The sequence below is a fragment of the Xenopus tropicalis genome, chromosome 5 (assembly GCF_000004195.4).
Source record: "Xenopus tropicalis strain Nigerian chromosome 5, UCB_Xtro_10.0, whole genome shotgun sequence".
NCBI classification, from domain to species: Eukaryota; Metazoa; Chordata; class Amphibia; order Anura; family Pipidae; genus Xenopus; species Xenopus tropicalis.
The window spans coordinates 57,570,737-57,584,965 of record NC_030681.2 but is presented as its reverse complement, the minus strand read 5'-3'; the positions used below and the strand labels follow the sequence as shown (position 1 = coordinate 57,584,965).

At 37.6% G+C, this 14,229-nt stretch overlaps 1 protein-coding gene across 3 annotated transcripts in view; it reads right to left on the bottom strand.

Annotated features, from left to right (window-relative positions):
• The window catches only part of pcnx2 (pecanex 2), a 141,582-nt gene that overhangs the window by 88,692 nt on the left and 38,661 nt on the right, over window positions 1-14,229 (bottom strand). For all 3 annotated transcript variants that reach the window (XM_031902350.1, XM_031902349.1, XM_031902351.1), the window contains 5 exons: window positions 13,611-13,731; window positions 12,268-12,413; window positions 10,663-10,816; window positions 5,186-5,218; window positions 4,138-4,309 (listed from right to left, as the gene is read on the bottom strand). In XM_031902350.1, coding sequence (XP_031758210.1) covers window positions 4,138-4,309; window positions 5,186-5,218; window positions 10,663-10,816; window positions 12,268-12,413; window positions 13,611-13,731 — 626 coding nt within the window. The remainder of the gene's footprint in view (window positions 1-4,137; window positions 4,310-5,185; window positions 5,219-10,662; window positions 10,817-12,267; window positions 12,414-13,610; window positions 13,732-14,229) is intronic.

Below are 14,229 nucleotides of genomic sequence, written 5' to 3'. Positions count from 1 at the left end.
ACATGTCCTTTACTACATTTATACCTTTTATGTCTGGGTTCATGCTGATCCTTTGAGCTAATGGCTCTATGCATAATGTGAAAAGTAGAGGTGACAATGGGCACCCCTGCCATGTCCCATTGTGGATTGTTGGTGGGTTATATAGGGCCATTATTGCTTTGCTAAATTGGGAGCTGCATCCTGCAGCTTCAAGTGCTGCTCTTAAGAATTGCCAATCCACCATGTCAAAAGCCCATCTAGCAAAAGAAAAACACTTGGTATTGACAGGCTTTCAACATGGTGGAGCAGATGTGTGATTCTTTTGATGTTATTGGTGGCATCTCTGCCTGTTATAAAATCCCTCCTCATCCGGATGTATGAGCTGTAGCATAACTCTGGCTAGTCTGTCAGGATTTTTGTGTAAATTTTAGGTGGAAGTAGTTACTTAAAGTAAATTTATTATAATGAAGCATTTTGTGACCGTTTGGTTTCCTGGGTTTTAGATTTTTTAATTACTGCTTAAATTTTATCCCTCGTAATTTTTATTTCTTTCCAGATATCTTTTTAGTTTTGTAGGGGTTGCTGTGGTAGGAGATACTTTATTTCCACTACATAAATTTGCATAGTATTGTGCAAATTGGTTTAAGATACAGTCATATGAAAAAGTTTGGGAACCTTTCTTAATTCTTTGGAGTTTTGTTTACCATTGACTGAGCTTTCAAAGTAGCAACTTCTGTTTAATATATAACATGACTTATGGAAACAGTAGTATTTCAGCAGTGACATAAAGTTTATTGGATTAACAGAAAATATGCAATATGCATCATAACAAAATTAGGCAGGTGCATACATTTGGGCACTCCAACAGAGATATTACCAGAGATATACCAATATCAATACTTAGTTGAGCCTCCTTTTGCCAATGTAACAGTCTCTAGATGCCTCCTATAGCCTCTGATGAGTGTCTGGATTCTGGATGGCGGTATATTTGACCATTCGTCCATACAAGATCTCTTGAGTTCAGTTAAATTTGATGGCTGCCGAGCATGGACAGTCTGCTTCAAATTATCCCATAGATTTTCAATGATATTTTAGTGGGGGGAGTGTGACAGCCATTCCAGAATATTGTACTTCTTCCTCTGCATAAATGCCTTGTAGATTTCAAACTGCATTTAGGGTCATTGTCTTGTTGTTATAATGCCTGCGTAACTTCAACTTTGTGACTGATGCTTAAACATTATCCTGAAGAATTTGTTGATATGGGGTTGAATTAATCTGAACCGCGACTTTAACCAGGGCCCCAGTCCCTGAACTAGCCACACAGCCGGGTAGCAGGTGTTTTTCTTGGAATGCAGTGTTCTTCTTCTACCATACAAAACGCTTTTTGTTATGACCACATAACTCAATTTTGTCTCATCAGTCCAAAGCACTTAGTTCCAAAATGACAGTGGCTTGTCTAAATGAGCATTTGCATACAACAAGCGACTCAAGTGAACATGCTCAGTTAGTTAGACTATGAGTCAGCTTCCTGCTGATTGGCTCAGATCCACATTTCTAAGGGGGGGGGGGAGTGAGTTCTTAGCATTCTTGAGGGAGGGGGGAGCAGGAGAGAGGAGACAGCAGAGAGCTGCGTGTCTCTGGCACAGGAATTACAGACACAAGAAATCTTTTCACAGAGAAATCAGTGCAGCGTTTCTGTGAGTGCTTATGGCTGTACATAGACCTTTCTGATAAAGCTTACTTAGTTTACTTTTCTTTCTTCTTTAAGAGATGAGTCTGCATTGGTGTCTGGTATCACTGTTTTCATGATAGATGTTGTACCAATTGTTGGGGGGCTATGGTACAGTATCTCAGCCTTTCGGGATTAGTGGAGGAGATGCTCCATATCTGGGTCCAGAGAGAGAGAGTGCTATTTACTGGGGTCCTGTTATTGTGTGGTTTAAAGGTTAGGAGATTTGTGAGTGAGGTCAGATATTGTATGTTTATATTGTTGGTCCCAACAGTTTCTTGTTGTCTCTGGGCTGGTAGACCTGTGGATGTTCCGCAATCAGGTGTCCTCTACAGGGTTTGGGGGGTTTTAGACGGCCTGGACTCTTTTCTGATGGTTAATCATTTGAGAGATGGAGATTGTGGAGCAGTTTGTCGAAGTCTTCCGTATGGTGAGGGTGTGGTTCTGGTGGGAGACTTAAAGTGAAAATGGATACCCCTATCTATAGATGATCTCATGCTGATGGAGGAGTTCTGTTAGCAGCTTGATCTCTCTGCGGTATATCAAGGTTGTTGGTGCAATGTCTGGGTAGAGAGCTATTTTGTGGCCTTCTTCCTCCAACTCGCTGGCTGGCATACACACTATCACATTTCTTGGCCGTTCTTCCAGGCTCGGTTTAGGCCTCAGGGCCCTATGTGCTCTGCCATCTCAAGCTGCTCCAGTGGGGTGTCTGGTAAAAGCTCTTGGAACATATCTGTTAGTAAAGTCTCTAGATCTGTGACTCCGGTATACCTCGCATCCTGATGTTATTCCTGCGAAACTGGTTTTCTGCATCCTCTTGGGCATAATGGATATGTTCTAGTTGTGAGAAGAGCACTGTTATAAATTTGTCCACTTGGTGCATGTAATCAGTAATGTCATCGAGAAGTTTCTCTAGGTCTCCGACTCTAGTTCTTTAGTCATTTTTTTTATGTTCTGCCTTCACCATTTTCTCTGTATTAAGGAACAGCAGTTGGAGATCTTGTTCCCCTTGTCCTTTTACTTTTAACACTTTGGTTTATTATTTTTTCAGATTTGTATGTACCTTGCCCATCTCTGGTTTAGCCTTCCCCAATTCCTCCCACCTGAAAAGGGTAAGATATTTCTTATTGGTATAGGTGATTGGTTAATGTTTCAACTTGCTTACCAGGTTTGTTTATCAGTTTTGTATTATGGTTTCATTATTTAGCTAATCTAGTGGCAGGTTTTCCAAGTGGTTTAAGTGTACAGTTCCACCAACAACATGTAAAGAAATTAGCTATTTTTACAAGTTACATGCCTAGTCATTAGATATACATCCCATGTAATACGTCATGACTGAATAAATGTAGGAGAGACCATATATTGCATTGTCTTGTGCCAGTTACTTGTATTGTTAATGCTTGGAATTGTCATTATAGTTTTCAACTCCTTGCCTATAAAGATAATTTGCATACATATTTGGACGGCAACATTTAGTTTGTCAAATACTGCTCTGTCAGAGCTGCCCAGTCAAGCATAAGTGATTGTGAAGTGGAAACAGCAGCGACAACCGAAAGTATGTAGTACGTAAAAATCGCATCCCATCATTATACTCTGGAACAGTGTAAACCCATTTTCTGGAGTAATGACTTCAGGTACACCATCTGCCAATTTCATATGTGAGCCTGGGTTTTGGTAGACACCAGGAGAATTATGCCTGCCTGAACACATTTTCTAAACGAAAAAACAGTTTTGCAAATTTCAGAATTGGTTTATTGAGAAGGGTATAGACTGGCTTGCATACAGCCCTGACCTCAAAACAAGGAAACAAGAGTGACAAAGTGGAAAGCATCAGAGTCTAACTTCAAATAATGCTGTATTTGCTAAAGGGATGCACATTTTACCATTCTAACAGAGGAAAGCCTTTCCCAAAGAGCAGAGGTTGCAAATGGAGAACCAACTTCATATGTATACTCTAGGTTTGGAATGAGCTGTTAGAAGGCAGGTACTTTTGGCCATATAGTTTACAGCCCATTATATGAACTCTCCAGGCACTTCTGTAATATCCATAAATAACAGCATTATTCATAAAGTGTTTTTCAGTACTAGAAGTGTTTAGGAATGGCTTACTTTCTTTAATTTACTTGAACTGAATATGCCTGTTACCACTAGATTCAGTCCGTAGTAAATGACAAGCTGTATGGCTATGTTTGGACTCTGATAGACAGAGATAAGGCAAAAGGGGTAGATCCTCAGTGGCAGACAAGGCAGTATGGTCCTGCACTATTTTTCAGAGTTCTTAATGACCAGGCCATTCTTGTTTTCAACTATTTATGAAAGGTATAATCTGACAATACAACTGCAAATTCACTGTGTTAAGATTTTTCCATGTAAGCTTACAGAAAGAACATTTTGATAACAGATTTCTAATTGGTATTTCATCAACTTACTGATTACAAAGTCCCGGGCGATTCCAAAAGAATTAGATGAAAATAGATATATGCCATACAAAACGGGCAGATGCATATTTGTTGTTTGGGCTCCAGAATCGAGAAGTAAAATAAGACCACATAATATACAAAAGTATACTGGTCTGCTGTAAGTAATTATTTTATTGTATCCCTGAAAAACAAATAAACAAGCAACAGAAGAATTAGTTAACTATCTTGTAGTTTTCTTTTTCAAGTACAGGCATGGAATTCATTATCCAGAAACCTGTTATCCAGAAATCTCTGAATGGCAAGAAGGTCATCTCACATAGACTCCATTTTCATATTTTTTAACAATTATTTCTTTGTCCTCTATAAAAAACAGTACCTTGATTTGCTTTATAAACTATATAAAAGCCAATTGCCAGGAATAGGTCTGGAATCTAAGAAGGAAAGAATCCAGCCTACCTGCAACTACTCTATTAACAAAGAGAACCAGGACACAAAAATGGGTCATCAAATTTTGGTTTATTACACAAAACTATGCTGTAAAATAATCTTTTCAACAAACCAGTACCTCTGTATATATTGTGAAATCTTCAATAAAAGTTTAATTAAAAAATAAAAAAATGCGAATTGCCCATTGGATTAATGATGGGCTTTCCAGCACTTAGTACCAATAAACAGATCTCCCCCTCATTACTCATCAAGATTTTTTTTGTCAGTGACAGCAGCTAAAATAAACCTAAATATTACAATGTGATAAGTTCCACTTAATCAAAGATCCCTTTAAAGTTAAATCACATACATTGGGCTAAATAGCTGTGTATGTGTCTTAGGGTATATAAGTATATAAGGGGTATACATGTGCACATTAAAGTTAAATATATATGACATTCTGTGCCTCACTGTGATCATTTTCAAATTATAATTACCTGACCCACAATTATACCAGCAGACTCAGAGTGATTACATTTGGAGTCTATGAAGAGGGATTGACATCCATATGTGAGCTATAAGTCAGAACTTTGCTTTGCACTTTGATCATTGATTAAAATATAGAACTTACATGTATCGGTGAAGCAGGATCTGGTTGAACACTCTAAGGCAAAGAAAAAATATTTTAGAATCAATGGATTATAGAACAAAAATATATCTCACTACAGTATACTGAAATTAAAAATAATTGCAATACATAAATAAAGAAGGTCCCAGGTCAAACTAATTTACTTTGGTAAACAACTTGCAACAACAAAGCATAAATAATAAAACTAATAACCTTAAAGGACATGCAAACCCCACACACAAAGATTTAATCAGTGAACAGCCTCTGTGAAATCATTCAATACCTGCCACAGTGGTTGTCCAGTGGTTATCTCCATCTCCTTAATCACTTAGATTTCCTTCTCCTCCTGTAACCCACTCGCCCCCCTCGGGAATTTGCTTTGATTTCTGGCTTGTGGGCATGGTCAGGTGTTCTAAGCTCAGATTACTAAACACGCCCCCCAGTCTAGCAGCCAGTAAAGAGATGGCATTGCTGGTTCCCACAGAAACTCAGCTCTAGCTGTCTGCTTCAGTTTTTTTCTCCTGAGCTCAGCTTTACCATTAAAGTGCTCAAACAAAGCAGAACTTTTATCAAAAACAGTTGTGCCTCAATAGCATTATTAAATACTGATTTAAAACTATACTCCAAGATTTTGGCACAGAGATTAAACCGAATCCTTCCCTCGTTGATACATACCGACCAGGTAGGATTCGTATTAGGACGACAGGCCCCAGACAACACCAGAAAGATCCACGCATTGCTACAAATAATAAAACAACAAAAAATACCAACTTTACTGCTATCCTTAGATGCCGAAAAGGCTTTCAACAGGATACATTGGGGATACATGATGCAAACCCTCAAAAAATTTAACTTAGGAAACAATTTTATAAAGGCAGTAATGACCCTGTACTCATTACCATCAGCCAGAGTAAATGCAGCGGGGATCCTGTCTGAAACTTTTAGTATCACAAACGGTACGCGCCAGGGCTGCCCCCTCTCCCCTTTGATATTTGCCTTAATGGTAGAACCAGTAGCGTGCAAAATAAGGGCAAACGCCGACATAACAGGTATACACACACAAGCGGGCCCCCAGTCTATAGCCCTGTTTGCAGACGACATAATACTTGCACTAAGCAACCCCCACATATCAGTTCCAAACCTGCTACAAGAACTAAGGGAATTCCACCAAATATCATGGTACAAAATAAACGGAAGCAAGACACAAGCCCTCCCAATAAACATTCCAACAACAGAAACACAATATATGAAAGAAAATTTTGAATTTGACTGGCAAGACCAATCAATAAAATATCTAGGGGTTAAAATTACAAGAGACCCAGAAACACTCTACAAAGCTAATTACTTACCATTACAGAAATCCCTCCAGAACGACTATCAAAAATGGAAAACCCAGTACATCTCATGGCTAGGCAGAATAACAGCCACAAAGATGAATGTCCTTCCAAGAATTTTATATTTCTTTAGAACAATTCAGGTACAACTCCCAGTAACATACCTTAAGACACTTCAGACACAAATGAACAATTTTATCTGGGCTAATAAAAAGCCGAGAACAGCTATTAAGATTATCCAGCAGCCAGTAGCAAGAGGTGGTTTAGGGGTTCCTAGCCTGGTGCACTATTACAGAGCTACCCTCCTAGACACGGCAGTACAAATGCATAGTCCTCAATATACTAAAAGCTGGCTGGATATTGAAAACAGCTTCTTAAACAATATAACTATACCCCAATTATTATGGATCCCAAAGGCAAAAAGACCCGAAACACCTCAAATACTGCCAATAACCAGAACAATAATCTCAAATTGGGATAAACACAATAAAAAAGGAGAACTGGGAGAATTCCCCTCCCCTATAACACCAATAGAAGCGTTAGCCCACATGACTAACAACCTCTCGCTAAATACATGGAAAGCAAAAGGGATCCACAAAATATCAGACTTATACCTAATAAACACTTACAGGACGTTTAAAGAACTCCAAGAAAAATACCAAATTCCGAACAAGGAATATTATACATATATAAGGATAACGCATCTTTTAAGCAAGAACATGCCCACACACAAAACAATAAGACACAAAACCTTGATGGAACAAATATGTGCACAAGAAGGAAGGAGAAAAGGATCCCTGTCGGAGTGTTACAAACTACTACTAGAAACCCCACAAGACCAAAAACATCCCTACATGGTCAAATGGGAACAAGACTTTCAAAAGGCTTTTACACAGGAGCAGTGGCAGGAAATAAACGACATAACTAAGGGATCCACAAGGTGCACCAACCACATAGAGACACACAAAAAAACCTTGCTAAGATGGCATATGACCCCAGAGAAAATAAACCGAATAACGAGCAATTACTCAGACAACTGTTGGAGAAACTGTAACCAAAAAGGAACACTACTCCACATGTGGTGGGAGTGCCCACGGATAAAGGAATTATGGTCACAAGTCTTTCATTGGATCAACACAGAACTTCAGATAAATATTTCCTCAACCCCAGAAACAGCACTACTACAATATTTCCCAAAACAAATACCGAGACATAACAGAAAACTCCTTTTCCACATCCTCAACGCCACAACCACGGAAATATCAAGAAACTGGAAAACAGAGAGACAGAGCAACTTACAACAAATCATATCAAATATAGACAACAGAGCACTAATGGAAAAAATGTCAGCAAGGAAAGACAATAAACTTACCAACTATGAAAAGATATGGGACCCATGGAATAAATATCAAAGCAAAAGCCAACAAATAAAAACGCAAACTGCCTGTAGCTCAGTAACCTTAACGCAACCAGCACCAGAACCATTATCTTTTAGCTTAAAGTGATACTGACACCAAAAAACTACTCTTTATAATATTAATGTACATAAAAAGTTAACTATAGTTCATGTTGATTGTTTTTTGCTGATAGGGCTGCTTTTGTAAGTAATTGTTACTTGAAGTCTTTAAACCTGACTGTTTTGCCAACCTGACTGTCCCTTCTCCACTAGTCAGTTATTGCTTCTAATGCTACTGGACTCCTGCTGCACAAATATGGCAGCCCCCTCACAGGAATTGGATAGGTAATGTAAAAGCATTTGGTAAATACTTATATGGCGAAATTCTATAGCTCATGTAAAGACAATGCTATGGTAGTTGTAAACATTTAATTTCTGTATGTCAGTATCTCTTTAAGGACAGACCCGGTGAAATAGTTAATAGTTATTAGTTAACAGTTTATGAATGACAAAGCCTAAAAACTCTAAACGTGAGTTACTACAAGGAAAATCTTAATGCATATATGTTTAAAATAAAGGTAATGCAATGTACACCTTCTCTCCCGAGTGAAAGGGTAGAGAAGGCACTAGAAATGTATTCTCAAACATGCATGTAACCTTTTACGCTAACTTGCAATAAAAGAAGTTTAAAAAAAAAAAAAAAACAGTTGTGCCTGTTTGAGCCTGTATTCTTGATGAAATGTATGATGAATGACTTGCAGATTTAAATGTATCTGATTATGTATCAGAGGAAAAATGGCCACCGGGTGAAAGCTGCTATTTGCTTTAGGAAAATGTGATGGTGCTAGCAAACAGAGGAGATATACAGTACAAATGATGCCATTTGGGGGGGAGATGTGCCCAACTGATATACATTGTAGGCAAATGTAGGCTTTACATGTCCTTTAATGAATAAAAGAGAGCTATCATGAAATTTAAATGCAAAGTATAAATGGTCGGAATACGAAGGGGAGTATGAAATAAAGCCTCCTTAAAGTGATACTGACATGAAAAAACTACTTTTCAAAATATTAAAGTACGTAAAATGTTACCTATAGGTTGTGTTGATCATTTTTTACCGATAGGTGTGCTTCTAATGCTACCGGACTCCTACTGCACAAATATGGCTGCCCCCTCATAGAGTAACTTTGGGGGTCACATAAGGAATGTAAAAGCATTTGGCAAATACGTTTAAGGCAAAATCATAAAACTCATGCAAAGTTACGATACGTTTAAAAAACAGTTTAATTTCAGGCGTCAGTATCTCTGTAAGGATTAATCCAGTTTAGGGGTGGGCCTATTCAAAGTTAGGAGGGGTGCTGTTTCCTTATCCAGTAATGAATTTAGTATTGGCCAGCGGGTGTCGCTAATCTTTAAAAGGATATTTACCATGAGGTTCTGTCTCTTTGGACCCCACTTGCCAAAGGGGGTGGATGGTGCTGAAACACCCAAGGTAGTAGGCCTCAATAGGGCATGCTAGGATTAGTTTGTTTGAGAATTGGTTTTGTACTACCTCACTCTAGGAGCGAGGGTTAGTCTCAGGATGGTTAACAGAGCACCAAGTGGTCCCAACAAGTAGAGCAAAGGTTAGTGTTAGTTAGTGATGTTGCCCATAGCAACCAATCAGATCTTTGCTTTTGTTTTCTAATTTGTAGGTTACTGTTCAAATCTAATTGCTGATAGGTTGCTAAAGGCATCATTACTGGTGATGTTGGCTTACACACCAGAATATATGTTCCCCTGGGTGTCATCTGTCAGAGTACAGACATATGGATTAAGAGACATTCCACAGAAGTTCCACTGGAATGACCTTGTACTTGGGAACCTTCAAGTAAGAACTATACACTAGTTGTAGCTACTATCCTTCCTAGGCAGATACCGTCAACAAAATGTAATTGATTATTGTTAGAGAACTTTAAGAGGGGCCTGGATGAGTTCTTGAACAAGCATAGTATCCAAGGCTATTGTGATACTAAAATCTACAGTTAGAATTGATGTTGGTATATATAGGTTATGTATGTGAGTGCATAGATAGGTCAGCATAGGTTTGTGTGTGCTGTATTTACTTGGAAGGGTTGATGGTCTTTTTTCAACCCCATGTAACTATGTAACCAGTGGCACACAAGTTACTTAAAGATCGGTATTTGTGTTAGATCAGCATAGATAACCCTTCCTCCACCTATTCTGTAAGGCCCACCTGAGAGTCCTGTGAAATGCATACACTACTAGGGGTTGCATTACTACGAATGTTGGGTGTTGGTAATAATCTTCTTGCGGTCAGTCTTAAAGTGCCCATACATGGTACGTTCTCTGCTCATTTGGCCCTAGGAGCATGGGGGCAGTTGGAGCCGATGCGGTCCCCAATCCGTCGGAAAATCAAAACTGCCTGAAAAAAAAGATCTGGTCCATTTTAGGCCAGATATCAGTTGGGTCGGCCCGTCGGGGGTGTATCTACACAGGCAGATAAGCTGCCTAATCGGTCTGAAGGACCCATTCTGCACGTATGGCCACCTTTACCTTTAGGGACCAAAAGAAGATGGAGGACATGACATATCCTGCTGCCCAAAATATTGTGGAAAGTATCAGAAGCCTGCAGGAGCACATAGAGAGCATGTTTTTAAAGGTTACTGCACCAAATATCCTAATTAACCATTTATCATGCAAAGATAGGTGGACGGTTACATTTTTAAAAAACTAGTCCTGTCTCTTACCTTTAGAAGTGAATATTGACAGCTAGCTATCACAATACAGAACTGTAATATCCAGATGTCTTTACATAGTCCTTGACTCAGAACCAAATATCCAAGAAAAGAAACAAGAATGGCTAATATGACGCCCAGAACATTTTCTCCAACATCTTCAGTTCTGCAAAATATATAAAAAAATACAAACATTATAGAAGACTTGATTATTTAATGGTTTAAATACAGAAAAAAAATTATCTAGGGTGGATGAGCAATATACATTGCAACCAATTAAGTTCTAATAACTATTCCTTCTAGGTTTACTAAATGTTGTAGGTAATACAACCTCTGCCAGAATAGGGTTACTATTTATTCAAAAATTTCTGTGCACATTTATATGTTAGCTGCTTCAGTGATGACTCGATTTAAAAATAATTTGTGGTTGTTGGGGTTTCCCTTAAAAGGGGACATGATTACTTTTTACATACACATAAGGAAAAGAAGACATAGAACTTTATTTTGAAGGAAAGCAGGTGGTTCTTCATGGTGAGGGCAGTGAGGTTTTGGAATAATTTATAGGATGCTAATATTAATGATATTAATTGTTTACTTATAATAAATAAGAGGTTTCCAGATAACGGATATTATAACTGTAGTTACAATTCTTGATACTGTTTAAAGAAAAACTATACCCTCAGAATGAATTCTTAATAAACAGATATATATCATATTAAGTGCCTGTTAAAGAATCTCTCCAAACTGGAATATATATTTCCATAAATATAATTCTCTTTTTTATTCTTTCCCTTATTCCACCATTTTGTGATGGGCTGTGTGCTACTTAGAGATGACCAGAAATAATGCAGCTCTAACTGTAACAGGAAGAAGTGTGGGAGCAAAAAACAGAACTCTGTCGATTAATTAGCTGATGTGGCCTAGCATGTATGTGTGCCTTGGCTTCTTTGTGCGCACTGGGAATCCTATGATTCTTAAGAGGCAGCCCTTAAAGGAACAGTAACACCAAAAAATGAAAGAGCTTTAAAGTAATAAAAATATAATGCACTGTTGCCCTGCACTGGTAAAACTGGTGTGTTTGCTACAGTAACACTACTATAATTTATATAATAAGCGGCTGTGTAGCCACAGGGGGCAGCCATTCAAGCTGGAAAAAAGGAGAAAAGGCACAGGTTACATAGCAGATAACAGATAAGTTCTGTAGAATACAATAGTGTTTTATCTGTTATCTGCTATGTGCCTGTGCCTTTTCTCCTTTGAATGGCTGCCTCCATGGCTACATAGCAGCTTATTTATATAAATTATAGTAGACTTTCTGAAGTAAACACACAACTTTTACCAGTGCGGGGCAGCAGCACATTATATTTTAGTTACTTTTATACACTTTCATTTTTTGGTGTTACTGTTCCTTTAATTCTTAAAATGCCAATGGCACATATTACTAAAAAGGTATATTTTTATGAAAATGGTTTATTTAGACAAAGCAGGGTTTTACATATGAGCTTGTATATACGATACATTTTTATAGAGACCTACATTGTTTGGGGGTACAGTTTTCCTTTAATGTCAATAGCCGCAACTACTGTAAATGTCAGAAAGTTGATAGCAAAAAAGTACCTGTCTATTAGTGCCAACAGGGTCAGCCGATCAAACCAAACTTTTATCCATTTGCCAGGAAAGATTCTACATTTATATAACTCTTCCCTTAAAGAACTAATCTGGGATTTGTCACATAAAGATTCTTTAATTTCTTGACTTAAAGGCTGCAAAACACAAACACAAAAACAGATTTGCTTTTATTTTAATAAACTATATTGCTTTCTTACAGTTGATTCTTTATACAAGAGTAATAATTAATGTTTCATTAATTATGAAACAGATGGATTACACATTCATTGTGCCAGTAACACAGGGGATTCCATACACCTGTAATATACTTTATAAAAATATTTATATGTTTATAAGTTGACATACAGGGGCAGATTAAATAAAATTTGAAATAAGTAAATTCCCCCATTCTCTATTAATTTGTAAGTGATTTTTAGAGGTGTATTTCAATTTCACAATCAATTTTGAAAGTCAATTTGTGATACAGAAGGTACTCTCAGGTCCCTTTATTTAATGGCTGCTATAGGTGGACAGTAAGCAGAGAGCTCCCAAATACCTTAACTGGCACTGGCTAAGGCTTTTAGAATCCAAATGACTTTTAAGTTAGGGAGCCTTTCAGGGGATGCCCTTTAACTGCCTACCTATTTACCATTCAGAATGCAGTGCCACTGAATGCAGGCACTACTGGTTTCTAGAAGTCCAAGGCAGGACTGCTTGCATCTGTTTATATGATTCTGCAGCTTCCCCAAGGCTTTGTAAACGAGTCCTAGTGTGTGAGTGTTTATGCCTCTTGTGTTAAACAAACTGCGATCTGCAAATGTAACATTTGTACCTACTGAAAAATGTAGGGATCCCATGTTCTAATGACGATTAAGAATAAAAATAAATATGTAATGAACTAAACTTGAAGCACTGTAAGGTTGTGTATGTTGGTGTGTGTGTATACATTTTTTGTTGACGTGACTACACACAAATAGACAGTAAGGGGTAGATTTATTAAAATTCATATTTGCATGTTTTTTTTTCTACCATGACTAAACTCACTTTTTAAAAAAGCATAAATGTCTATTCAAAAAATATAAATATAAAAATCGAACAAAACTGAGAAATAAATATAAATAATAATGCGATAACCTAAAAATCCCGTCTTTGTAAGAATTTTTGTGCAGTTTTAAACAACCAAGTTACGAAAAACTTATTTTTTTTAGTAATAAAAAGTTCAATTTGGGAAAACAAAAAAAATACAAACATTAATAAATCTGCCCCATGGTCTCAGCACAACATAATATCAAACTTTGATTTAATATAATAATATGACATATAATAAAATAATTGAAAGGAACACTACTCACCTCTGGTGTTTCAGAATTAGCTTTTCTTCCAAGTATGTGTGAGACTTCTTGGGAAGATAATGCCTCAGAAACACCAGAAATATGCTCTTCACTTTCTGAGGCAGAGCTCAACTCCAACTCACTACAAAAGGTAAGAAAACAATTACCAACTGATGTTCCTAAAAAAACATGTTAATTAAATATTTACTCTGAGAAGATACATTCTGCATGTTTAACCATATTACCCTATTAGAGACAATGATCTGTAGCAAAAAGTCTTTAAGTACACATATGGTAGATGCTACAATCTGCAAAACATCTAGGTTCAGAAGCACAGCACTGGCTGTCATTTACTTCCTGGATTCTTTGATCAGGTCCAGTGATTTCTGTGGAACAGCCAACCAGGAATTGCAGCTTACAGGTCTATCTTTAAGCCTTAAAGGCAATGTTTTACATCTAGCACATCTTTACAAGTGCACTACCCCCCACCCCCCTGGTGCTTTTCACGAAGGCATTTAAAGTACAGTGATGCTCTGTTATTGTTTAAGAACAATATCAACCAACCCTTTGATTTGAGAGGAGTGGATTTAGGGGGCATCACAGAATGGCCGATGGAGAAGTAGAAAGCTGTACACAAGTG